The sequence below is a fragment of the Varroa jacobsoni genome, unplaced genomic scaffold (assembly GCF_002532875.2).
Source record: "Varroa jacobsoni isolate VJ856 unplaced genomic scaffold, vjacob_1.0 scaffold_770, whole genome shotgun sequence".
In the NCBI taxonomy this organism is placed as follows: Eukaryota; Metazoa; Arthropoda; class Arachnida; order Mesostigmata; family Varroidae; genus Varroa; species Varroa jacobsoni.
Genome location: NW_019213672.1, coordinates 155,295 through 182,486, shown reverse-complemented (window position 1 = coordinate 182,486; position 27,192 = coordinate 155,295). Strand labels below are relative to the sequence as shown.

General features: G+C 41.6%; 2 protein-coding genes across 8 annotated transcripts in view; one reads left to right on the top strand and one right to left on the bottom strand.

The window, feature by feature from the left end:
• LOC111263481 (equilibrative nucleoside transporter 1) overlaps positions 1–14,919 on the bottom strand; it is an 18,117-nt gene extending 3,198 nt beyond the window's left edge. The window contains exons 1-4 of one of the 5 annotated variants that reach the window (XM_022838593.2): positions 6,123–6,664; positions 4,006–4,169; positions 2,624–3,135; positions 1,932–2,253 (exon numbers count right to left, since the gene is read on the bottom strand). In XM_022838593.2, coding sequence (XP_022694328.1) covers positions 1,932–2,253; positions 2,624–3,025 — 724 coding nt within the window. In that variant the 5' untranslated portion in view covers positions 3,026–3,135; positions 4,006–4,169; positions 6,123–6,664. Of the gene's footprint in view, positions 1–1,931; positions 2,254–2,623; positions 3,136–4,005; positions 4,170–4,984; positions 5,720–6,122; positions 6,665–14,812 lie in introns of those variants that run through there. The other 4 variants (XM_022838594.2, XM_022838598.2, XM_022838592.2 and 1 more) reach the window with 4 other exon arrangements.
• A 1,475-nt stretch (positions 14,920–16,394) lies between these two features.
• Positions 16,395–27,192, top strand: part of LOC111263491 (uncharacterized) — a gene marked incomplete at its 3' end in the record, with an annotated part of 31,872 nt that continues 21,074 nt past the window's right edge. For all 3 annotated transcript variants that reach the window (XM_086969664.1, XM_086969663.1, XM_022838602.2), the window contains 1 exon segment: positions 16,395–22,825. In XM_086969664.1, coding sequence (XP_086825790.1) covers positions 21,863–22,825 — 963 coding nt within the window.

The window sequence follows — 27,192 nt, the reverse complement described above, 5'->3', positions numbered from 1 at the left end:
ATAGGATTCTTTTATAATGTGCCTCAAACGAACTCACTACAATTGATTTATTTAAGGAATTCAATTGAAAACACTTATATCATTAGCTCATTTAGCTTCACAGAATGACACCATATTATCCCAAAAGAGCGCTAAATAGGCCACTAACGATTTAGTAGGAAGAAGTTAGTTATCTGATGAAGCTAACAAGGAATGTTTTGCTTTCGATAAAGGGCTGTGATTATTGTCAGAAAAGATGATACTTTACGAACAGTTTACTAGCAATGCAACATAAGTCAAAGACAATTTATGGCCCATAGGTCCTCTTGAAGTTCTGCTGCGTAATGTAGAGCTGGGTTTTAGATGACTCAAGCCCTGGCATACCTACGAAATGCTTTTTGTTCAAAAGGTAAATAAGACTAATAACAATATACGCACCACTCTCCAAAACCTACTTGATCGCAGCATACATATCATGGTTACGAATAATTCTAATATAATTAATTGTGATTTATATCCGTCATAATCCGATATGTGGTCACAATCCGACAATCTGATTTTGTCCGGTGACGAGTTATGGCTGTAAAGTTTCTTCCTAAGGCAACCACATAGTAACAGAGATAACAATAGGCAGCTTTTTTTGGCATCAAAAGAGAGCTAGTTCTTTCTGGAAGAAAGCAACAAACTCGTCAACAGACAGCAAAAACGATGCATCACATTGGATTTCTATACTAAAAATTAAATTTATATGCATTTGGTAAAGCCTAAACGGCAAAGCAAAAACTTCCTTTTCTATCCGAAACCAACGATCTACGTTATTTCGAGTTTTTATATGGCTTCTAAAAAGACCCAACGAGGTTCGTGTAAAGCAAAGCCGAAGATTCCTTATAGAGTTTAGGTTTTCAATTCTCAAAAATTCATCAAATGGGCTTATAAAGCCGCTGCTGATACACCTGCACTTCTTATACAGAAACTAACGGCCGTTTCAAAGAGGAAATTATCGATTACCGATTGGGTCGTCCAGCAAAGCTCCAATGATTAGTCTTTTTGGGATGTTGTGCGCCTTTTCGGACTTTTGGGCATATTTACCACCATGCATTTTTAGTAACTTTTGCCTATTGTCAGCTTTAAATTTGACTTCGCCTAACTTCTGTAGATCACGTGTTTGAGCCACACCGTAATAAGTTAACACCTATAAATGTCGCTTATTTATTGTACAGTTGTTATTAAAAAGTCGTTTGCGGATTACAAAATGGCTTATTTCAGGAATTATTATTAAATATATATATATATATATATATAATTATTGAAACTGCAATCGCGATGGATAGTAGCTACACTGAATATTTATGACCGCCGGAAATGACATCTAGCGCAGAGAAAAAATTGAAATGTTTTTGTTGTTGTTTAAAATGAGTCTTAAAGCATGAAAGATGTTTCTGTTTAGCCATGTATGCATTACTGCTAAGTATTTTTTGAGGCTACTTAGTTGTTTCAATTCCTCTGTAAAAATAGTGTCAACGACATCCAACTTCAGATATCATAAAAACGTAATAGCCTCTAAATTATAGGGACGTAAGAAGATTCAGTATAATAACTTGTATAACTTGCTTTCAGTTCACCATCGTAAGTGCAACTTTGTAACAGGCAAACCTGTAGTAGAAACATATACTGGTTATTTTCGCTAAAAAATATTCCATGGAAGGAGATACGTTCCATATCGCCCCACTTTTTATAATTTGGTATAATAAAAAATTCATTTAGTGCAAATTGTACTAAATTTTTAGCTTGTGTGCATCTATAAATTATGAAATTCTATTTTATCTGTATTTGGGATCAACGTTTATTAGCTAGAAATTATAGCGACCCATGTGGCCTTTGCCTGGTATAAGTCTAGCCCATCTTAGCTTGCCTTGGCCTTAAAGTAACAAAATTAGTTTGAGAGTACTAACATAGGTCTGTGTCGACGACAACGAGCACTGTCACAGAAGCGAACAGAAGTGCCGTAGTTATAAGGGCAGCTGGATTTCGAATGCGGGTCGGAACTTTCTCATTAAGCAATGCTGCCAGGTAGAGAATGATCAAAAACGGGACGTTTGAAGCAATTGATACAGCAGAAAAAAATTCGCTCTGTAAAGGTGTCTTAGCTAGATCATTCAGAATCGTTGAAAGAAGTGTCTCTGTTTGTAATACGTGCTGCGGTCGTGCTGCTGTTGTTGAAGCGGTACCATGTCCTGCAGCATTTGGTACATCCCGGAACTTGAACATCCAATACTGCAAGTAATAATACGTGACAATATGACAGCATTTAGACGCAATGCTAGATAAACTATAAGCAAAAATTCAAATAAGAGATTAGGGTAATGATAAATGCATTTGATCGTTTGCAATTATTAAGAAAAGGCATAATGATGCTATATGAAAAGTTTTACTACGGTCTTATGAAATGTAAATTGGTGAATCGTGCGCATGTGAGTGAAATGCTTAAAAGAATATTATATGTACCATTGAACGCCGCAAACATTTACAAGGTTGCAGTATATCGGCAATATAATGGTGTAAAACAATATAACCAATATAGAAATCTTGAAAAAAAATAGTGCATATTCCAACCATTTCGAACACATCATGTCTATAGCCTCACCTCTGAAGCAGTAATGAAAAAATTCCATGGTAAGAGTGATACAAGGCCAAAGAGGAAGAACGCCATGCGAACCATGCCATTACGGTCTTTGGGAGCGTCACCAGGGTGGTCCGGTACTAGCGAGCTCGCAGTAGTACCATCCGAAACTCTAGAGCACCTTGACAGAAGTGGAGCTTCATCATCCACTGTTTCAACGCCAGTCCGAGTACTTCTAGGGCTAGCCTCAGTCGAACCACTTGTTCGGTGACCCAGTCGTGTACAGTTACTTCTATTCACCGAACATTGACTATTCGTAACGTAACAGCAAGCGGAGTCAACTGGGTCGCTTTCTAGCGCAAGGTGAGTGCGGTAATTACGTCGGTACGTTGGCGCAAGAGGATCGTTCAGCTTGACTGAAGACATTGTTGGACCCTTTCACGACTTCTTGCGAAACGTCAATACGACGATGTTGAGACGGTCAAGGCTGTTTTGAGTTAGATGTTCGTTGTGTCGGTTATCGAAAAGTTTTGGACCTGTAAAAAAATCGTCTAAGGGTTAAGTAATTGTTAAACAAAAATTAGCCGTTCTACACGGGTCAGATAGACTTGTAATATAAATAACAGTTATAAAGCTATTACGTTGCCCTGATGAAATTATAGGCTGTTGCTGTTTGCCGCTATCTGCTTTCTGGTCTGCGACGGTTAAGCGATGTTCTACTAACAGTTCTCCTTCGGCCTATATTTCCGTTATTATTGTTATTACCTGCATCGTACATGCTACACAAACCCCTCCTTGTCTAGGCAGCCTTTCAACTTTAATGGAAAATGAATAAGAAAGCTTGAAAATGCTGTTCATTACGATCGTATATAAGCATCTATCTATAAGCCCGATTGGGTAGCAGTAGCCTTTTACGAATTGAACGAAACGATGACGCTAGCTCTGTGTACACTATTATATCTACTTCATGTCTCAACGGTACATACCACCGCTGTTTGACCATCACCAATAAATGGAAAATTAAAAAAAAACGATCGTTAATTACGCACAAATCTAATACTACCAATTTAAAATTAATTGCTGAACTCGTATAATATATCAATAAGCTTTACTAATTAGTTATAATATTACTATGTTAACGGTTTGGTAGCACTTCTACGCAACTTCGAAGGCGACGGTACAGCGTAATACGAAGGCCGACTGTATAATAATAATAATAACAGTAAAGGTCTTGGTATGTAAGAGATATATTTTTGACTGCTTTCTCAAATTTTTCGATTTATAAATAGCCTCGATCACTAAAAGAGTTCATAGATCACCTTTTTACACTAGATGCGCTGCTACAACGCTATAGCAAGGATCAAAGACTAGAACTCACAAAGATTTGCTTATTTAATATTAAGAACCTTTCAATCCATTTGTTGATGAATTATGTTTCCCCTGAATCATCTTTATAGAAGTTAGATAAAAATATAAGTAATATAGTGTAGATTTTCTCCGTGTTTTCTGACTCCTCTGAAGTAGACTTTTTCCGGATGGTTACTGTGAAGATCTGTAACACACAGACACACTGAAAATTCACAGACTCTTGTAGTAGCAGTTTTTCGGCGCAAACTCCAAAATGAACGCAATACCTATCGCAAATGTATCCAGGGTCTTATAACTCTCTTATGTGCTATACTATATACTAAAAAGATGTTATTGATTAAATCAACCTCTTTTTTGGCAAACATCGATGTCCCGATCTTGTTTCATGCTACGCACTCGAAAAACAAATCATTCAAACTGATGTAGAAGGACTCAGTAGTAAATATAGGCTTACGTAATTTTACGTATATAGATTTGATAAACTTTTTACGCTTCGTCAACTGGTCACGACAGTTGAACTGTTATTTGTAGGTGGTTAACCGTCTGTGACCATCATTTGTCTATATAAATTAATAAGGGTTAGTCGCAGTGCTTACTTACGGTTATCTAATTCACACCTGTGATATATCCAGGAACAGCTAAGTCCGCAGACCATAATACATCAAACACTGAAAGAAATTCCAGGGAGTCCAGCAAGGTCTACTTATACACCCCATGAACCGCTTATACCCCTAATGGGAGCAAGCCGTTCATGGTGTAGCTAAAGATAAGTGATTGCGAGAAGGCATAAGCATGCAAACTGAAAGGGTTACCGCGATGTAGCCGTCAAGGCGTTCCCTCGTAGAGTGATCCTGGCATATTTCATCATGACGACTTTCATCTCCATTATATAGGTTAAATCAAATAATATTTTCAATAATAACCGGTTAAATGGATTGCTTCAAGTCGCTAGACTATGACTTTCCACAAGTTTCTAAACTATTGGTTGAAATATCCCCAATCGTAAGCTACACTCACTGTTCTAGGTGAGTCACCGGTGTTTATTCTTCGTAGCGGCACTCTTCCTGAGAAAAATCTCACATTGAAAAAGAACGAACGGACGAACCTTGTAGAGCAGCTGAGTGGAATACAGTTAGCCTTAATTAATATTTATTCTTCTAAGAAGAGCTCGTTTTGTAACATCGTCCCAAATGTTCTAAGAAACTACTAGAAAGAATTCGGGCTATATTCGAAAATAGGAATCAATGTAGCAGTAAGATCTTGTTGGTAATCGTATAAAGCCACGTTTAAAGATATCCTCAACATTGTTATATAACAAAACAACAAAAATGTTGTTTGTAATGATGTTATGCCAGCAGTGGCGATAAAAGCACTCGATCGAATAAATATTCGCAGTAGCAATTAGGTGTCTGCCTATTCGAAAACGCGCTTGTCCTTCTACCCACATATGCAGCTGTGTCGTTTTGATGTATTATTATAGATACCACCTCTAATATTTTGAAGTTTACATTGTTCGAATTCGGTTGTGGTCGAACACCTCTTGAGGTCGCATAATTACAAATTGCACTATCGTCGGCAAGGCAAAAACATCGAGTCTCATTCCATTGACACTTTAGCAGAAACGACAAGGTACACAGGGGAATTAAGAGGAGCGTATTCAGCTCATGCGGGAAAATGTTTTTTTGCTCCTTTTTCTCTTTGCTGTTTCGCCCCAAAATGATTCGCGGTTGAAGAAACTGTTCAAGGTGAACATTCACCAGATTAGATGCTAACATACGTAGTACGACTAGTATAGCGTGTATACACAAGTTGTTTTACGTGCACGTATGTTATATAGGACTCCAGCACTATTAAACTTAATACTGATATTATTATAGAATTTTATCCCCCTGGCAGAGGTCACGGTGTCTTGAAATCATCTGGCGAACGCCTCCGAAAAGGGCTTTTACTAGCACTTGACCAATACTGCTCGAATTTTATGACAGCTTCTTTTTAATCTGTAGACCTTTCTGTGGAGTTACTTGGCTGATGGTACAGAGATGGTTAATTCGCAAATTCTATTCGCTCTATTGAATTCGCTGTCGCCAACGACATTGTTTATTTCGCTTTCGGCCCTTAGAATTACTAATACAGGCGTTTTTTCGCAGTTATTTACCTTCATCGAGTTGCTGCAGTAATCAAGAATAGAATGAGGTTGACGACGAGATGACGTACTGCCCCTAATTGCTTCATATTATTCCGCTGTTTGAGCCCGGTCTGAATGGCAACTATGAAGAGCACTATGACCTTCGGACAGATTATAGGATCTAGGCCGGAGGTAGTGGCGGCTATACATGTGATAAAAGTTCTCGGTGTGAGTGTTTCTTTCTTTTCTAGTCCCATTTGACAGTATCACACCAACAAAAAAGTTTGTAAGGACCGCCTGAAATGTTAACATTAGGCATGCGTTTACATGGTAAGCAAATATGGGGTTAATGGCAAAAGTTGTACGAATGGACACAATGACACATCCTGGGAATCACCAACTTGACGCACTAAACAGGTATAAACAGAGGTGAAGTTTTGCCTCCTGCAAGCCCTTATTCTGCTGCTGTTGCTAACAAAACGGCAGCTAGCGCAGAAACACAAACAGATGGGAGAGGTATGGTCCTTCTAAAAACTGCCGTTACTCTCTACCCTTCTGATCATCTGCCGAGCACAGTCAACGAATGGATGAACGAATTTTATTTCAACGTATTCCGACAGCGGGCGACTAATGTCTGCCGGCACAGGCAAGCGGCGACTGGCAACTACAGACAGCCAGAGGCGGGCTGAGAAGAGCAACCCTCTACTTACGGTGAGCGAAACTCACGAATATTGTCATATTTTTGACAATGTCACCATTGTTAGACAATTATTAACAATTGTTCGGTTAGCAATTTCGCTAAATGTTACGATTCGTGTTTACTCTGACACAAAAACAATAATTTGATTCAATTGATTCGAGAATATGTTTAGTTATTATTATTACAAGCTATTACAATTGAAAGGTGTCTGAACTGAATAACAACGTTGCCATTGTTTATACTCAAACCGAGATGCGAAATTACTGATCCATTCTTGATTTAAAAGAAGTTACAGCCGGTTGTTTTCTAACTGTATCCGTTGCTGCCCTGTTTTGTTTAACAATTTATTCTGTCAAAAAAGACATTTAAAATGGTATAACATATATATGAAAAGTAACATAAACGAGAACAAAGAGTCCCATCTGAACACGCAGACGACACCGTGTAAAAAGGGTACCCGAGTGGTAGCCTCTCTAATAATTCAATAAACCTAGGTCAACCACGCAATGCAATGTTAGGTCACTAAATGTCCTATTCTGGTAAGGCCAGCCACCAACGTGCATAAATGCCCATAGGTTAATTTACTGAGGTGCTGATATCATCCTGCCTTTTATAACGCAAAATGCAATTGTGTCATTGATAATATTCCTCCTGTTTTCTATAAAGTAGTTTCCGTGTTTTTTGCTAAAAAATTGCTATGGTCGTTTTTACACTAGTACTGTAAAAGTGTAATTTTAACAAAGTTTCATAATGTCGGTTCACAAGAAAGAACAGAAGGTTCTTGTGTTATATCCGATTTCTCTAATTTGTAAACTTTACGAAAAGACGACGAGTTGCGTTGCTATATGAACGCCTTTCTAAGAGAAAATAATCTATTAAATCGATGAATAATACTCCTCTAGCATAGAGACCCGCTTCTCTTCAAACGGCATTTTCGACCCGAAAACCAAGATTTAGGTAATCGAAACCTAAATTATGTCAATTGAACTCATCGAGGATTGCCAAATAGTATCGTGGAAGACCTTCTTTACAAAGAGTTGCATGCGAACATTTTCATCCCAGAGTTACGTAGGCAAAATAATTATCACACTGAGTTTTGGTCCTCTCATGCCGAAATATTCATTCTAGCTATACTGTGTTGCACTCGTACTACGCTCGTCGAGATCTAGCAGTTGGAGTCAAGAAAAACCGCCAAAAAAGCGGTATTTTTCTTTTAAAAACATCTTCGGCAGTTTTATGCCTTTCCCTAAAAATATTTTAGTCGTTCGAATAAAATGTGTCAATAGAATATTTGCCACATCAGCATTTTCCCTTGAAATGTACTAGAACGTAGCTAGAAAAATGTCTTTCCAAAATCCTCGGAACAAATTTTGACCTCATTGCGACTTGAGAAAGAAATATCACACACGATGTTTCGCCATTTTCATGTCGAGGTATCCATTTTGAGTACAGTGGTACGAATTGAATTTTTACTCAGATTGTCGCGTCTATTGGTTAATAGAAGGAATAAAATACGATGTTAAGTTTTTACCATCAAACGGCATTTTCAACAAGTAGATTTCGATTTGGGCGTATGAACATATAATATAAAATGTTGTTTCATCAAATAAAACAATTCTTCTAACGGGCAACGACAAGTTTCGGTTAATAATTTGAAAGCTTCTGGATAAACAAATTAAAATGACGAGGTTCGATTGGAGTAACTTCATTTTTTTTTAGTTAAAAAATGTTTATTCACGCATCAATACCGATTCTGTCTCTTTCGAAGCACTCCCTACCCGACAACATACACTGGCGGTGTTTTTCCGCTCCAAAAAAAAGCTGTGGAACGCTATGTTTCAAATGAAATTTACTGCCCTCAAAAATTCCAACCTATTTTTCTAGAACATTTTATCAAAGCATCGTGTTTTTATAGCTCTCTTTGGTCGGTAAATAAAATGAAATCGCAGGGGATTATGTCTCCCAAGCAAAGCGGCTGAAAAAGATCATTATTGTGTCAGTTTTCGCCAACGAAGCGCGTGCAGGTGCATTAACGCAAGACAATCGTCAAAAACCGTTTCCCCACAAATACGGTGTTTCCTTTTTCATTACCTCATGCAGACGGAGTACAACTTGCAGGTAGTGGTTATTATTGATGGTCCTACTTGGTGGCAAGGATTCATTAAAAACTACGTTGTTGAAATCGAAAAAAAAATGCAGTAACCAGAACCTTTTCGGTCGATCGAACCTGACGAGCTTTTTTCGGCCCTGGCTCTTCAGAACGCTTTTATTATGACAAGCAGACCTTAGTTTCATCATCAGTTATGACGCGTTTAAACAGTTCTGGATTATTGTTAACTTCGTTATCTTTCTCTTCTCCAGGGCTACTTTGAAAACGCTTACGCCATTTACAAACGCTCATTTTGTTAATAGAGGATTCACCAAACACAATATTGAACATTTACAATATGGTGGTACACTTTAGTCTATTCTTAAAAGGAAATTTAACGCTAACTGTTTGTCCCATTCTTGTCACGAATTAAAAATAGCAATAACTTTTCGAGTGTCAACAATAAAATAACGATCGAAAATGACTGGCAAAGTAAAGATAAAATTGGAATAAATGTAGCAAGATTTATACATTTTTCTAAGGTAAGCGCCTTAGTGAAATAAACTATATCATATAAATTACTGCTAAAATAAGGAGAGAGATAGCAACGTTATTACAAGAAGGCTTGTTAACATCCATGGGCTACGGAGCGTCGCGTATACAAGCCCTATTACATTGGTAGCGAAATCTATAGGCCTGTAGAGAAGCCAGGTTTGATTTCCAAAAAACTTAAACAACGGTCATTTAGTTTTTGACTCGGCCTATATATAATCTATTTCGTTATGCTTCCCTTCACTTTCATTTCATAAAACTGCAAACAAAATATATCTATTCAATGGTATTTTGGTGAGAAGGTTACGTGTTACCGGGGCGAACTGCACACAGCTACAACCTATAAAACTTCTGTAAACCACTTTAGAGATAACTTAATTTCCCATCATACTTTCGTGTATATACTACATAAATATTACGTCCGGTATTGACGATTAGAATTTCTTCAGATGGCTGGCTCCTTGCATAAAGCGAAACGTCTTTACGCCTGCGTTTGAGCGTAGGCTTTCCTTAAGTACGGTAGGCAAATAGGTTAGCACTGCAGCAACAGTGCATACCATGCCAACGATACGCAAGCGTCCCAGTTATTCCTGATCTAATAATGGCTTCATTTATACGTTTATATCATGTACAAAGATAATTTGTGCTGAAGTGTCCTTTCGATAGAGCTCACAAGTTCCCTACAGTAAAATTCGTACACTTCATACATATATTGTATCGACAAGGACATGCCCCATTCACAATTTCTGCTCTATACAAAATCTTTTGCGCTACCTCATGCCTTTAACCCTACGTCTCTCCACCTTTAGGGCAAATACCTATACTGTAAAAAAACAAACATACTTTATTTCTGTGTTTGTGCCTTACTCCGTTCTAAACCCGCTTATCTACGCTCACAAAGAAACATCGTCTTTGTACAAGCATAATCGCATGCTTTTACGCATGTTCTAAACTTATTCCCATTCGCATCTCTAATGAATACTTAATGCGACTGGCTCATGGGTACATTTGAAAAACATGACAACTATAATTCCCTGCCTGTTGGAGTGGCATAACACTTCGGTTCGAGCTCGCCTTAATCAAAGTTTCAACCCGAAATGTAACTCAGTTATACAAAGAACATGCTGATTTCCAGCGGACGATTCGACAGTTTTTCTGTACTGAATGGTGTACAATCTGGTTAAAGACTGTTTTTGAGTCAGCACACAATCTGATACAACACTATCGAATTCCGGCTATGCATAACTATCTTTGTAAGGAAATCTAATGAATAACAAACACTTGTCACTGTATTAAATGGTTTCAATCGAAATTTAGATTTATTTTCATCTTATCCGCTCAATTCTATTGATGTGTTCAGAGCTTATTGCTACGCCAGACAAAGTGGCAACGCTCGCCTGGCACAGCAGTAAGTTCATTGGTTGTTGTGGCGCACCATAGACGAGTGACAAGTGCCGTCACAGAACCAACTTCTACTCAGCTAGTCCATGTAATGGAATAAGCGTAATCGATTCTTGATGCTATTGTTAAGTGCATAGAAAAGTGTAAGAGCTCTATCAGATTTGCCAGATCGTCGTCTAACTAACCTGCATTTAGCTACGCGTCCGGAGCAACTTTAATTCTAATTGGTAGCGTGCCCACAAGTTTATAACAGTCCGATCGAATGTGAACATTTTATTGTATCGCTATAATCCATTTGCTGCCGAGCTGGGCATGCACGAGACGCCATAACCGCAATGGACACAATTCATTCCTTACGTGAAATAGCTGAGAATCTGATTCACGCAGATTGCTTTAAGCATTTGCCGCACTATCGTGAAGCTGACACCTGCTAGAACATCAGTCCTATTTGGAACGCAAGAACTCTACAACTCAAGACGGTACCTGTCAGAATGTCAATTGGCTCTAACCTAATTGTGTACAGATACGAAAGGTCATAATTTGGCTACTCTAAGATTCGGGCGGCTAATGTGTAGAAACGATGTCTCAAGAAATATCGAACTCTGCTGCCTTCACGAACGATTGCGCAACAATGCCCGTATCTACGTTGGGTTCGGTAAAACCAGTAAGGAGTTGGGAGCCACATGCAGCGCCAATCGCCACATCGGACAGAAAGAAACAACCTGATAATCTTTCAGAACGACCGCTAGCTGTTAGATCATCAGTCGCAGAAGATACTAGTACTTCACCTCACGTTTGTGCCTGTCATGCATCATCAACGACAGTAAGTTGCAAATGTCTAAACAACACTCGTGAAACACCACATGTTGTTCTCACCATACCGTTAAATGCGCAAAAAACATCATCTGTGTTTCTCAAATCCCAACGGTACCGTTTACCGTTACGGGTCTGCGACGATGAACATTCTACTGGCTACGAGCGCTGTCACACAACCACTAACGCTTGCCACCACAGAACTTGTCAGAACCAATCGGACGAGACACTCCTTTCTTGCAGTAGTTATGGGTGCCTGGCACTTATAACTTGTATCGTTTTACTGGCTGTTTTTATGCTGGTTGTTCTCGGTGGCGTGGTTACCCCGAAAGGATTGCGAGAAACAGGTTCAGCTTTACTTGGAGCCACTATAACGGCATGGATGTGGGGCCTATATCAGCCCGGTTCCCTCCGACACGTTGGCCCCCATAGCTACCCCACTCTTCAACATCGAAGTACAGGAGGCTGGTTCGGTTTCGGTTGAATTGACCAAAGCATGTGCCACTGCAGTTAATGCCATTTCTCACTCATATAATTGAAATCACTTGGTTATAATAAATGCATGTTATAACATAGGTGTTTGCTATTGTCTTTGGCAAATTAGCTAAGACTTATATCAGTTCTTCTTCTATCAGCTTCTCAGAGTATAAAAACGTATGTTCAAATCAGCATTGGGTATGTTTTGGCAGTTCGCATGCCCAGCGTATCAAGCTTGCAAGATTCCATTTGTTTGCGCCGTTGTATAACAGAACGACGTTTGGGGGCTATAAGGAGCCAACACACTCTACGACAGACCCAAAAAGCTACGTCAAAATTTCTCATTGCCTTTGATATCGTACCAAATAATCGAACAAAACGGTGTTCAGCTTGACCCTTTAACCTTCTTAAAGAAGCGCATTACATTACGAGTTCAGTGCTATTTGTTTTCTACCGACAACTTTTATTTGAATGAATGAGCAAATCGAGAAGTGGGCAAAGTTTGGTGAACTTAAATGATCGTTCGAACGGATCATTTCGACATTCGATATGAAGTAATATCAAAGCAAGTATATAAACAGTGGCTGATTGCACCACAAACTTAAACATAGTATATGTGTATAGAACATTGGTATGGCAGCCACTGTACGAGGCATGATATTGTTCTGGCGAATTTGATATCAATCATTTTAACATGACAGTTGTTTGATTGGTCCCGAAGATCATCCTATTGGAGACATGCGTCTCACAATACACAGACGTTGTATTCGCTGGGTGCACATTTGGGTTTTAGCCCAGTGGCTCTTAAAGCAACGTGACACGAAATGGAACCTTTTGAGAAGACAAGATCATTATCAATAGCTATCTCTAATTTTGCAACACTACGATTCAATCAGTCTAGAGCCAACAGCAGTCAAGCTCACACGCTATTAACAACGAATAATATGAGCGTTCAAGGCGCGCAAAGAAAGATTTATTGCACGATCGATCATATTTGTCGCTTGTTTTTTAAGTAACTATTGCTCCCGATGCTATCTAGTAGCCGTACGTGGTCATATCTAATTCAGGCTGATTTATATCCAAAGGCATGAGATTCTGTGATATGGATTGGTGTCCTCGTACGAGAATAGCGAGCACGTAACTATATATGGCCACATTGAAATGCGACTAAGCAATGTGACGGGGCTTTTCCGCCAGCCAGTAGCCGATAGCCAATTGATCAACGGTCGCTAGGACCGGGTTAATAAAACTAGGCTATACTTTACGATGATATCATAGAAAAAGGATTACCGAATCGAAAAATATGTCGATAATTTGACTATGCGCATTGCATATAGCTAAATAGCCAAACGTTAGTTACTTCATTTCGACTCCGATCTCGCCGGATTCGGTTATGCCCCACACAATTTTTCTAGTCTTCAAAACAATTTCTGGATTTGAAAGTCGGACCATAGTTCAGTTCTGCATTCGTTTCGTCTTGAATTTGGCCAATTATTTCAAAACTTTTGTTTCTCTTCAACGTTTCGAGTCGAGATCTATATTGGAGATCAGTATTATTTCGCAATCTTCTGCGGATTCATTGTTAATACTTCTTCGAAACAGTATAACAACTTGACATGATTTTACAAGACACAATTTTCCATTAGTTGAAAAACCATAGTGAACAGAAGCTTAATTTTTTGTACTGGTCTCTTGGCTTCTTTGATACGATTGTTACACGCTTGTTATCGGCACTAGCACAATGATTAGTTTTGCTTAAAAATTTATCTCGTTGTTGTAATTATTCTAGTCACATCGAAAGCCACTGAGTACTAAGCTACTGAATGTTATCACCCTAAAAGTTCTCGAAAATAGATAGCAACTTATTTTAGCTGAATCGTATCAAGCATAACCTATAGATACCAATAGTATTTTTCAATCAATATTCTCAAATCATTTACGGAGTCTTTTGCGGTATTCGAAATATACCAGTGACACGCTCCCTAACGCTTTTCTAACGAGCTGGTTTGTTGATTACGGTATGATAACTTCGTTGGCAGGTCCCACCTAACCTTCTCTTCTCGAGAGCTTGGGCTTTAGTTAGCCTGCAATAGGGGTGGTACGTAGTGCAGTTATTGTACATAATATTAGCCAATAAAGCAGTCTAGTTTTCTAATCAATTTATTGGAAAAAAAATAAAAACAAAGCCTTCTTTGGTTTAAGTTACAGGTTATAGGAGATTCGAGTTCGGAATCTGATCTTTGATTCTTGATCGGGATTCCGGGAATCGGGAAATTTATAAGTTTATCAGTTATAGTGTTATTTCTCGATAATAAGAAAAAGAAACACAAAAATACTGCTATACAAGTTTTACTTAGTTTTCACGGTTATGATGAGCACAAACCTAAACTGGACTTTTGCGTTTAGTCTGGGTTGAAACTTCAGTTTTTAAAAGTGTTCTCTGGCGCGTAAACCAGATTACTCCTAGGTAGGTGATACGTCATTTCAGCAGCTGAGGTGAGCACGGGCCATTGTAAGCTATTACGGTGCAAACTCAACAAACAGGACCTAGAAGTGCTAGAAATGTATCTCTTTAGCAGCCTGCGCTTTATGGACTGACGCTTTAAACGTGAAGATGCTGAAGGTATCATTTCGAAAACAATATCACGGAAACAACTAAACTGTTCGCGACAAGTGGTAAGAACTTACCTTAGTAGAGATAGAACAGTTAAACTTTATTGAAACGTGCTCTTAAAGCAAATATAAGTTTAACAATTCGTTGAAATTTCCCAGAATATCCATCCACTTTAGACCAAACAAATTCTGAAAACATAAATTTACTTGTCAGTTCTATTAGCACAATTAGAAATCCTTCTTCGAATACTAGTAAGCTTTTGCAGTTTCTGTTAAAAGGATATTAAAGATGCTCACAAACTAGTCTGCAAACCTGAATTTTCGTTTTTCCAAGTGCTAATCCCATGTGTCCATTACACGTGGAATTTAGGATATAGTACCCACCCATTTCCCGCCAGTTTTCGTTAATTAAGAAATGGCCCATTTATCATTTACCTAAATATACGCGTACATATAATTATATATTATTATTATTTATATTATGTTAAATTATATATAGATAGTGCATCATTTCAATTGCAATTATTGAGGATTACTGCTAGTACTGAGAAAGAAACTGTTTGAAAATTCCCGAGCCTTTGCTGTCTCTGCGAGACACTGCCGTGTCCGATTCTCATATTTCGTATTTGCGTGCCTATCGATGATGGAAAAATCGTTCGATTTTTATGACGACTAGCAGAAAGAATGAGCAAGAGACGAAAAATGTTTGGTTTCATGCCCTCCTTTCTCTCCTTTTGATTACCCTCTGATTCAGTATCCTTTTAAATAAATTTATTTTTGTTAACTTTGACAACGCGCAACTTTCCCTACTACACCATCTTGCCATGGAAGCACGTTTGCTAGTCTTTTTTTGACTGTTGATTGAGCCGTCGCGCCTAATTCTCTATTTTTTTTGTCGTCTAGTTCTTTCTGAGCTCTCTTTGTTTCGCATGGATGCTGTGTCGTGTGTGCTATCATCGCCCGTTGATCATAGTTGTCGACAACGGATCTCGATGTCCGCTCGGAGGGGTCGCTGATTATAGCGGGCTACAGCCTCGGCCCACAGAGTACTCACAATAACTCCCATGCTGTGGTGTTGCTACCCCGCGCTCGCTCGTAGCAGTCGTCGTTAAGTCGAACGGCTGGTGGTAGGGCGCTGACCCATAGCTCATTCGCCTGCTGACCCGTCAGAATCTAGTGGCCACCGCGAAGAGGAAGAGGAAGGGGACCAGTTAACGAATGCAACGAGTTAAATCAGCAAGCAGCAGCCCTACGCCTTGCCCATATCGATAGAAGGCTGCTGCTGCTGCTGCTGCTGCTGTTGGATTTCACCAACACCGAACACACATTTAGCAAGCCTGCCCGTCTGCTCATTCGCTGATACATGATCTTTGGTTAACGCCTCAGTAATAGTATATCGCTCCGCCGCTAACGGAGCTGACGGTGCTGCTGTCGTTACCGCGATTGCTGCTGTTAGACGGTACGATACGATGGGTTGTTTTCTGTGCTGTGGCTCACTGCCGCTACCCGTTCTCCGACAATCCAATACGAATCGGTGTACGGGCTGTGCTTCGTCGTCGTTATCGTCGTTTTCGTAGCCAGCCGCCGCCGCCGCCGCCGCTGCCGCTGCTACTGTCGTCTGTGCTGGCGGTTGTCTGCATAGCGCCGTGGGTTGGTAGGCTAGTTGGCTGTACACGGCCGCTAGCTCGGCTCGTCTGACGGAATCCATGGCCGAGGAGAACATTGCAAGTTGTGTTATATCTGTGTCTGAGATGCTGGTTCTGTTTCTAGCAATGGTAATCGTAGGAGTGTGTGGCAATGCTGATCGCCGTGCCGTGCTGTGCTGCTAGACAAGCTGCTGGTACTCCTGTGTGAGTGAACGAGGAGCCAGCCAGCAGCAACGACGTTGGACCGCCGCCGCCGCCGACGACGACGACCACAGCAAGTGAGTGTGTGAGTGTGTGCGTGTGTGTCTGTCTGTGTGTGTGTGTGTGTGCGTGAGGTTCGGCTGGCTGTGCTGTTACCAGTAGGGAACGGAACAGAGTGGCCGAACGAAGCAGCAAATAAGCAGTCAAACAGGCGATTCCGATGACGACTTGGCTGGGGTTTGTACCCTGAGTGAGTGAGCTTGTGATCGTGGAGTTCGGTAGTGTTTCTAGTTCGGCGTTGTGCTTATGATGTGATGAATCGTGTCGAAAAGGATTCTCGCCGTCCAACTCGCCACTGCTCAATGCTGCTGCAATTTCGATCCACTAACAACAGCGGCCACCGTGTATTAGTGAGTTGCGAATGGTAGCTGGCCAGACCAAGCGAGCACTACAGGAACGGGCAAAAGGAAGACGTCTAACAGTGAGCTACGGCCAACCAGCCAGCCAGGCTGGGCTCAACAACGATGTGAGCGCATCGACGAGTAGAGCGAACCGACTTCCATCCGATTGCAAGAATGTGTTTATGTCTATGATGACCGACGACAGCAGTGGCAGCGATCAGTAAAAAATCCAGGATCGTTCCTATTAGTAAAGCCTGCACTAGTACGATTACTGCTGTTATTTATATTATCATCGTCCGATCAGACAATTTGCCAAATGTGAGTAACTGTGCCTGTGTAGACGTGAGAGTCGCTCACTTAACGGTGGACAACAACAATAACAATACGGTGGTATATAGATCGAATCGTTTACTGAACGCTGTGTTATGTTGTTGCTGCTGCTGCTGCTGCTGCTGTGCCCCCCAAATCAACGAGCAGCATTCACAGAACGGCGGCAACCAGGCAAAGCTGACTGACCATCGACACGGAGCGGGCACCGAGCGAACAAACAACAACAACCGAATTCAGAACCCCCGACGACAAGCACAGAGATGCACGTCCTACTATTAAAGGATCTACCTAGAATAGCTGATGTATATATGCATGTCGCTCTGCTCGTCTGATATCAAACAACTGCTTTTTCTTGGATAATAATTGTAATAATAACGATAGCAACAGTACGACGTCAATTGCCGTTCAAGTGCTCATTTTTTGCCCTGACCCATGTAGTGTGGGAGTACTGCATACACACCGGTCTATTAGAGGACCGAGGGAGACCGAAAAAGGGGAATACTCGACTGGAGTCTCCAGTGTCCTTTTGTGTGTGGGTGGCAGCAAGCTTCGTACCCGAGTTAATCCTGAAAGGTCGATTCTGTTGTTGTTGTTGTTGTTGTTGTTGTTGTTGTCGTCGTCGTCGTCGTCGTCGTCGTCGTCGTCGTCGTCGTCGTCATCGTCGTCGTCGTCGTCGTCGTCGTCGCCGTCGTCGTTGTCGTCGTCGTCGCCGTCGTCGTCGTTGTCGTCGTCGTCGTCGTCGTCGTCGTTGTCGTCGTCGCTGCTGATACCAGAAGCGGCAGCAGCCTTTTTCTAGTTCGTGATTTTGTTGTCGGTATAATGACAATCGTTAGGTGATGGTTGACAAACCAAGAAGCGCTACGAGTAGCAGTCCCTGCAACCGCCGTCGGCATTATTCCCGTCACTGTCGCTTGTGACGAGTCGGTCGACAGTGTGCTAGCCAAATAATGGCACAGATCGACAAGTAACAATTGTAGCAGGCCCTCGAAAACCACTGAAAACAACGTGGTAGTAATAGAGGCATTCATAGATCTATAGCAACGACTACAAGTGCGGCTCGTCGAAGATTCGCTAGAACAAAAACCACCAGAACAGCAGCAGCAACAACAAGAACGACAAAATGTACAATGACTAGAAGCACTGCTGCTAGTACTATGATTCTATGTTATATTTAAGAATATTAAATACGGCTCGTACTGTATCTGTACATTGAGTGAGTGCGTGTGAGCTCACTGAGCGGGTCTGTAAAACATCTGTGAGCTTGCGTATCGGTCTGTCAGTGCGAGTGTGCGTAATGATTACTGTGTTGCTGATATCAACCACAACCACCCATGCAAGCAATGACTGAGTGATAGATAAGTGCAGCTGCTGCCCGACCAGCGCAGGACCACGCAAACGGGCAGTGATTACTCTTCCGGCGGCCGTCGCCGTCGCTACCGCCACAGCCGCCGCCGATGCTAGGCTGATATAGCAGCAGCAGCAGCAAACGAGAACAACAACTAGCAACGATCGTAGCAAATTGCAACGGCATATGACACGCTTATAGCGTGCTTGTTATCAATTATCCGTTTGTGTTTAATAATAACATTAATAATATTGTATTAAGTTCGATACGGTCTGCACAGTCGGAGATTTGTTCTTTCCCTATCCGCTCCTATGGGTAGCGCTAATCATTCGGATCTCGTCGCGGATCTGCTGTCGATGTTTGCAGTCTACGTTGACTCAGAGGCATTGTCGGCTCGCTTATATCATAGTCAACATTACCGGACGACAGTTGACGCGGCCTAACGCCGTTCATTGCGAGATTCTATTGACCCCATCTCGGAAAGTGTCATTTGTACTACTACAGCAAGTCAATATCGACGTCATTAAGAAGGTGGCCGAAAGGGCTGCCACCGCAGCTAGCGGAAAGTGTAACATACCTTACTGAATTGGACCGCGCCCGAAAACACTTCTCGAGGCTCTATGAATGTACAGGGCGCCATTGCCAAGCCTTATCGAACAAGTTTTAACTGACCAGCAATACATGCCTACATATCTGTGTACCTGTGCTTTTGATTCGCGTGTAGATTCCTCAGTCTGGTGTTGTCTGAAGAGTATTTTAGTAAGTGTGCATGTGTCCCATTGCAGAGAGTGGCAGTTTCTGTTTCTCGTTACTACTACGATTTCCAACTTTCGACATCTTTTCGTTGGACCACAAAAAAGGAGTCTAGAAGCGGCGTCTCCTTGTGCACGCATCATAAGTGACAGGTGCATAGAGCGTTGTAGTACTGCTGTTACTGCCATCGGCAACAACAACAATAACAGCAGCAGCAGCAGCAGTAGCAGCAGCAGCAGCAGCAGCAGCAGCACTACTACTGTCAATACGATTCGCAGCCCGTTCTTTGGCCAACTAACTGTCTGGTAGCATCCCCCGATACAACGTGCTCTCGGCACCTTTATTACCACGAAATATCGTCGTCGTCGCCGCCGCTGTTCCCATCATCGCGGCCGCTTCCGACTACGGTAGCGTTCACGTTCAGCGACATCGTCGTCGGGCTGGGCCGGGCCACTCGTTCAGCGGTACACGGACAACGGACTCGTGGCAAGAAGAAGCCGCCGACGACGACGACGACGACGAAGAAGAAGAAGAAGAAGGAGAAGAAGCTGCTGCTGCTGTCTTGTTTGAATTCTTCGGCTTTTTTCTCGTTCCTCGCTGCTACTGCTACTGCTGGCGCTGCTTCAGCATTGACCGTCCCGAAAGCACTTCAACTGTTCCGCTCTGTTCCAGCAGTGAGCGTGCAGCTTCAGACACCCGGCTACTTTACGGTCAGAGCGGCCGTCACCCCCACGGTGATAATCGGCTAGTGCCCAGTGCCATTGCCATTGCTGGCTTCACTACTTCCACTTGGCAGCTTCAGCTGCCGGCAACGGCGGCGACGGTGCGGAACAGCGAGAGAACGAAGCAGAAAGATCAGCTTCTCTGCGAGATCAGCGGCAAGCGACAGCTTCTTCTCGGAAGCAGCACCGCGACAGCAGCCAGCAGAAAGAAACTCTGGGAAACATCGGATAAACCGACGGACGGACGGACGGACGGATAGAAGGCAGGCGACTGCCGACAATCCGCCGCTGCTGCTGCCGTTGTCGTCGTCAACCAACGGCCGTCGACAGAACGACGGGCAACGGCGCCGCCAAATCAACCACCAGCAACAACTACTACAGACAGTTCATACTCACCCTGGTGCTGCTCCCGCGAAACATTAACTTAAAGCAGCGACTGCTGCGGAACTGATGCGATACAGCCAGGCGTCGGGTCAGATAGCGCATGCGACAGTGCCAAAACGTCGGCAACAGCAGCAACAACAACAACAACAACAGCAGCAGCAACAACAGCAGCAGCAAAAAGTAGCCCTGTTAGACAACAGGGGTAACGCGACGCAAGAGTAAAGGGGGCTCGCGTTACAGCAGTAAAGCTCAAGTAAATGTCAGGAGGGACACAGAAAGGGAAAAGAAGGAAGAAATAACGAAACGAGTAAATAATAATCAATTCATATGAATAGATCACCACTAATACCAAGTCTACTGATTGATGCAGTCTGTAGGCGTGTGCGCGTAGTTTTTGTTGGCGCTTTTTAATTTCTGGGCAACGAATGAATACTACAGTCTGACAAATTTTACGCTATCTGTACTGAACAAATAAAAATTGAAACCGACAAGAAGACGAACCCCAGTGCCTATTACGTAATATATATATATATATATATATATATATATACACATATATATATATATATATACGTATATATTTTACATAACGCCACGTGAGTGGCACGTGCATATATGACGGGGTTAATGTGTGTTTAGCTTGTTGCTGGGTCTCCAAAGAAATAAGCATTTAGTTAGAAGGAAGAGATTGAGCATGCGGAAACGGTGAAAAGATAAATGTGGAATTGGAATATATGTTTATAAAAATGGTCATCTATCGCCGGCCAATCAGGATAACGCGCTCCATGTACTACGGCCAATGAGGACAGCGACGACGACAATATCACTGTTGCAGGCGCCCGTACCACTGTTACAATTACTGCTGGTCTAGCGATTGTGTATGCAGCGTGTGTTTTGTTGTGTGCGTGTTCTGGCTCAACTTAGCCGAAGTTAGTGTCGGAAATCGTCAGTCATTTCATAAGGCCGAAGTTGTCAGAAATAATAGCCACCATTGAGATTACCTGCATGTGACAGTGCGCTCAATTATTCGTCGTCAATATTCGTTGTTCTGCTATTTCTCTCTCTTTCCCAGTCCGTTACATATAGGACGCGCGAACGTGCTTCGGCACACAGCCTGGAAGCTCGACGTCATCTCAACGAAACGGTCGCCATCTGTTCCGTTTGTTGGTGCCGTTACCGGCGTTGCTATCCTGTTGTCAAACAGCGAAAGCGAAGGGGTCAACTCGCGCGATGAGGCGTAGGTCGAGTGGCCGACCGGCTCGTGAGCCGTTTCAGCAGCCGACGGCCAAGCTCGTCTAGTCAGCTGACGACGAACTCAGCTCTTTGAATCTCGCCTTAGCTCCATGGAGTCCGCGCAGCCGAACAGTCAAAGCAGCAGCCACGGTCATAGACAGCAACAACAACAACAGCATCAGCAATCTGCACAGCTGCAGCAGCATAGTGCTGGCGCCTTGGACGGTGGTGGCGGTGGCATCAGTGACTCGAAGGCTTTCGGGGGTAGTGGTTACGTCCGTGATCGAGATCGAGACCGGGATAGGGATCAATGCGGCCTTGGCAGCACCAACCATCCTGGTGGTCATCGCGGTTCGTCTCCCGTGGGCAGCGCGGGATCGGGCGGGAGTGGTGGTGGATGCAACACTGGAGGTGGATCAAGCAGTCACTCGCTATCGTCCTCGGCCAGTGGCAAAAAAAACAAACACTTCCACACCAACAGCAATCACAATACAAACCCCTCGAACAGCAGCAGCAGCAGCAACAACAACAACACCAATGCCACGTCATCGTCAGGAGCTCCTGGAGGAGGAAAGCGCAAGGATCGCCGGAATGTTGCTTCAGCTTCTGCCGCGTCCACAAGTGCAGCGAGCTCAGATAGCCACGGCAGGGAGGGCAGAGGTAGCGGTTCGTCGTCGGGCGTGTCATTTGAAAATCAGATTTCAGCAGCGGGTCATATGCAGCAACAGGAAGCGACGACGAATTGTAGCAGCAACAACAACAACAACAACAACCACAACTTAACAATGATGGACTGCAGTAGTAATAACAACAACCTTAATAGTAATAACAATAATAATAATAATAATAACAATGCGAGCTTGGCGGTCAGCCGTAAAGAAGGTAATCTGCTGTCAACAGGGTGCATAAAGACGGAACCGGGCGTAAGAACGCCGCATGGAAGTGACGTACTAGATGACGCGTCGACAGATGATCGTTTGACTGGCGGCGAGTTAAAAGAGTGCTCGCTGGTTGACGAAGATATTATTGATGGATTTGCTATATTGTCATTTCTCACCTATGAAGACTGCCAGGTATGTAAAAACTAGCATGACAACAAAAAAAAACCAAGACATTTCAGATGAGTAATTGTAGCTTACATAGGGTACATGTAACCATGAGCGAGCTTATGCCGAAAACCTCAAAGAACTCCCGCGGTGAAGATTAATATACCGCGTAATATGTATCTGTTGCCACTTTAGTATGATGTATATTCTAGCGGCAATATTGGCATAGCGAATTCAAGATATAGTTTTATCGGCGAAATTTGGGTCGAATAAATATATATGGCCGCTTTGAAAAGCGTAACAACTTTTTGTTTCCACATTCGATCAGAGAGGTTGGTGCATCGACGGTACTGTGAAGCACAATTAGATTCTTCTTGGTTCTCTTGTTTGCCACACGCGCTATATATATATATATATATATATATATATATATATATATATATATGTAATAGCTCCAGAAGTATCCAGCCTCAGTGCCGAACTCCGCGTCTACATTTTGGAAGTTCACCACTGACACGATGTATTATCTATCTGCAGCCTTTAGTTCTGAATACGCAAGAACTATGCCTACATGAGCCATGAATCAACAAAGTCTTCTATGAGCTTTTGTTGCTAAAAATGTTACCGAGCTACTTAACCCCTGCATATCAATGATATTTTTCCTTAATCTAACCTGCATTTCTGCAATGTAAATGCGCCTATGAATGGTAATTTTATTACTGCGGTTTACATTTAACAAGTGGCAGAGGTGATTGGCTACAACAATTAATTCAGCGGTTGCTTCATTGGGTTACAAAAACTCTTCAATAATTGGTTCCTCCGCTAGTGATACCGCATCATTTGTCTGTTTGATACGTGGTTTGATTCAGCGGTCCAGCTCAGTGATCTCCACTTGCCTTGAACGGTACCCCAAAAATCAAGCTGGTATTATTTCTATTATTACGAATAGGAAGGCAAATGTGTACGATTTTAATCTCATTGTTGACACCTACGCTTACTTGACGTCGTTATTGTTGCGGCTCGGAGAGGATGCTATTTACTGATTGCTTCTAGCAGCAGTCGCAGTAAGTGTCGCTTAACGTGAGATTTTCGCCCTTGAGCTATCACATACCTACGTACACTAAGACAAAACGAGAGGAATATTACCTGCCAACGATCGCTACATTCATTCTGCATTCATTTTGTCGCCATAAAAGCCACCGCAGCTTCTAAATTGTATCTGGGCTATTATTACGACACGTATAAACTGCTGTTCGTGCCCGAGTAGAGCAGTGAATTGCATCGGCACGTTCTCAAACATTCGATAAAAATCCAAAGAAGCTCCCGGGAAAAGTTGGCCGGTGGTAGATTTGACAAAGAACGAACTGACAGCAATTAGTTTGCTTTTAATTTGAAAGTATTTGCGGCTGTTTTTTTTTTCTAGGTCTTCCTAGTACGAGAGTTTGGACAACATGATTTCACTATACATCTGTTTGAGTACCATTTAGTGACATAGTTGCGCAGTTGTTATTACGCGCAGTTCAAGATAGTAGCGACATATATTGGGTTATGAATAATAACTTAAGCGTTTCAATCACATGCTACAGAAACCTCTTCGTCGAAAATATCTAAAGGGCCAATTTTTACAAAAAGGCTTTTACGTCTAGCTAGATAGCTCGAATCAACATGTATACGATCTTTGCATCGCTCTGTGCTTAAGAACTAAAGCGCTTAACCGAGTAGAGAAATAATCTGATCTTCTAAATCAATTAGTATATACAAAGCATGACGAGCTCTAAAAATATACGCACGCTTTCCGAGCAGTGGGATCTCTATGACTTTATCTAGTTATATGGAATGAAAACTAGAGAAGCGCAAAGAGTAAATATTAAGACAATTAAAATATCTTTTTTTAATTAACAAGTAATGTGTTCTAGCTTGAACACCGCAACAGATGTTTTGTGTCAAAGCTTTTCCTAGTAACTTTATGCCGAAATTTAAATGATATCGATACGTTCAGTTTTCGAATATTGTAATAATGGCAAGAACTCCAAATTGGCGCGGATTATAAATAACAAGGCGGTATTATACTTGCCATTAGGGCCACACTCGCTTCTACGAGCATCTATGAGCAGTTTTTGCACTGCTATTTGAAAAACCGCTCGCTAAATTACATCTGTGGATTAAACAGATCAACCTCTTATCAACTGTACTATTTAGCTAATAAGTCTAACTATGGCTCCATTTAGGTGCGTTACTGATAATTAACCAGTAAAATAGCTAGTAATCGATATTAAGTGTTTTGAGTTTGATATCTAGGCTGTTCGGCGTTGCTTTAAACGGCTGACTCCCAGTACGAAACAGACTATGTTTCCGTTGGGATTCGAACCTAGATCACTGCGTGTTCCGAAATTTAGTAATAGAACACGTTACCACTGTACTATCACGGGGACGACATAGAACTTCAGTTATCGCTGACTTGCGTTCTTCTTCATAAAAACCTATCGGGACGTCGTGCTCAAGTGTTATATCATCTCACAGGAATGCCTAACACACGAAACGTAAAAACGAATTTCGACGAGTCTACTCTTTTGCAGAGTCTCGATTCTTTGATGAGTTTGACTTAACAAAAAGCTGTACAAATCCACCTACAGATACACATGCTATAAATAAATGAGCGAAAGGGGACAATAAAATTCTAGAAAAACTAGTTCTCATTATCTATGGCTGAAACAACTGGAGATTTTAAAAAATCACCAAAAATTCCGCAATCGGTTTACATGTCTGGTACGGACACGATTCATCATGTCGCCCCTTTTATCCTAATCCTTTCAGTATAATCTGTAGTGCCATTTAGGCAATGCCTTACAAGTACACAAATCGTTTGACTGAATAGCAGTTATCTTATAATAAAGGATTCATGGACTAAACGAGCTACGTGACGAACAATTAGATAATATAGCATCCACTACAGATGCCAGTTCTTATAAGTCAATATGTCAATATAATTCGTTGTAAATATAACTAATGACCATTCATAGAACACATCTAAAGTGTCACATAGTCAGATACCAAACAATGAATGCACACGTTGAGCGACCATCGTGAAACTGACTCGGTGGACCTATATGATTCAGTGACTATATCGTGTATGTCGCATCCCTTTTACACATACAAAAATTGAATAAATTACTACAGTCAGCTGTTGCGCTCACATCATATAATAATCAATATTTTATTAGGGCAACAATAATTAAAGTTGGGAAAATTATAATCGAACTTAATAATGTGCTGCCGATACTTTTTAACATGACAATTTAGGATAGACAGGAATATAACCCTTTAGCATTTACAGAACTCACTTGAAGAAATCATGGTTAACTATTTTGGTCATCTAAGTGAACTTTGAATATATTAGTGTATTATTTTTGACATTATTATGGTACATTATCGTTAAAAGTCATTCTACTGCTCCTGTCTCTCTTAGTTAACCGCCGGTCACTCTAGGCTCTATATTACTATTTCTGGAAATTGTCAGTTTAGCTTAACTTTCTCGAAAGCATTTCCTGGGCCTCTAAAACTGCGTCCGAGCTGCATTTTTTGATAATCAAGAGCAACGGCGACCTCCGTCTTCGCCGTGCCTCCGCCACCAGACAACTAAATTTTCCCATAGCATCGAGGTACGACTGGTAGTATTTCGGCATATGCTAGGAAACCTGCTTTGACCCCAAATGCTGGCGCTGCAAAAAGGCAATCTTAGAGGTATCTGAAATCGGGACATTTTTTTGACATAACAGGAGCGATCGACAAATTTTTTTTGGAGAAAATTGGTAGAATTGATTTTCTTCGTACTTTTGAAACAACTTAACTTTTTTCATATCCAGATTAAATTTCCACGGAAAATTGCGTGCTTAGCAGCTTATTTTAGCTTCTTTAGACAACTTAGTAATTTTCAGATATTTGAATTGTTTTCTTCATTCATTCAAGTCATTCACTTCACTCTGTTGTCCGTCGCATGTTAATGTTCATGTCGGCGCTGCACAAAGCGTCCGAACGCAGAGCGAATTATGTAATGTTACTGCTCACTTCGTGTAAACCGGTCCATGTCTTTGTGATGGGCTCCAGGCCAAACGAAGGAGCCGCATTTGCACATGCCAGAGAATCGGCCAGTGAAACCTGTTACGACCTTTTGATAATCCCCTTCTTTCATGTAACGGATTCTCACCTTTCGATGTGAAAGGAACTCAAGCAAAGTGCCAGTAATCTACGAACGCCTGACAACTAGAGCGGGTCTGACTTCACTTTATATTGGTATTGATGGTAATTCTTACACATATACATATATGTATGAGTACAGAAACATTTTTTGTTTGTGTGCCTCATTTAGAGCGTACGTCAATGAAAAGAAAGGTCTC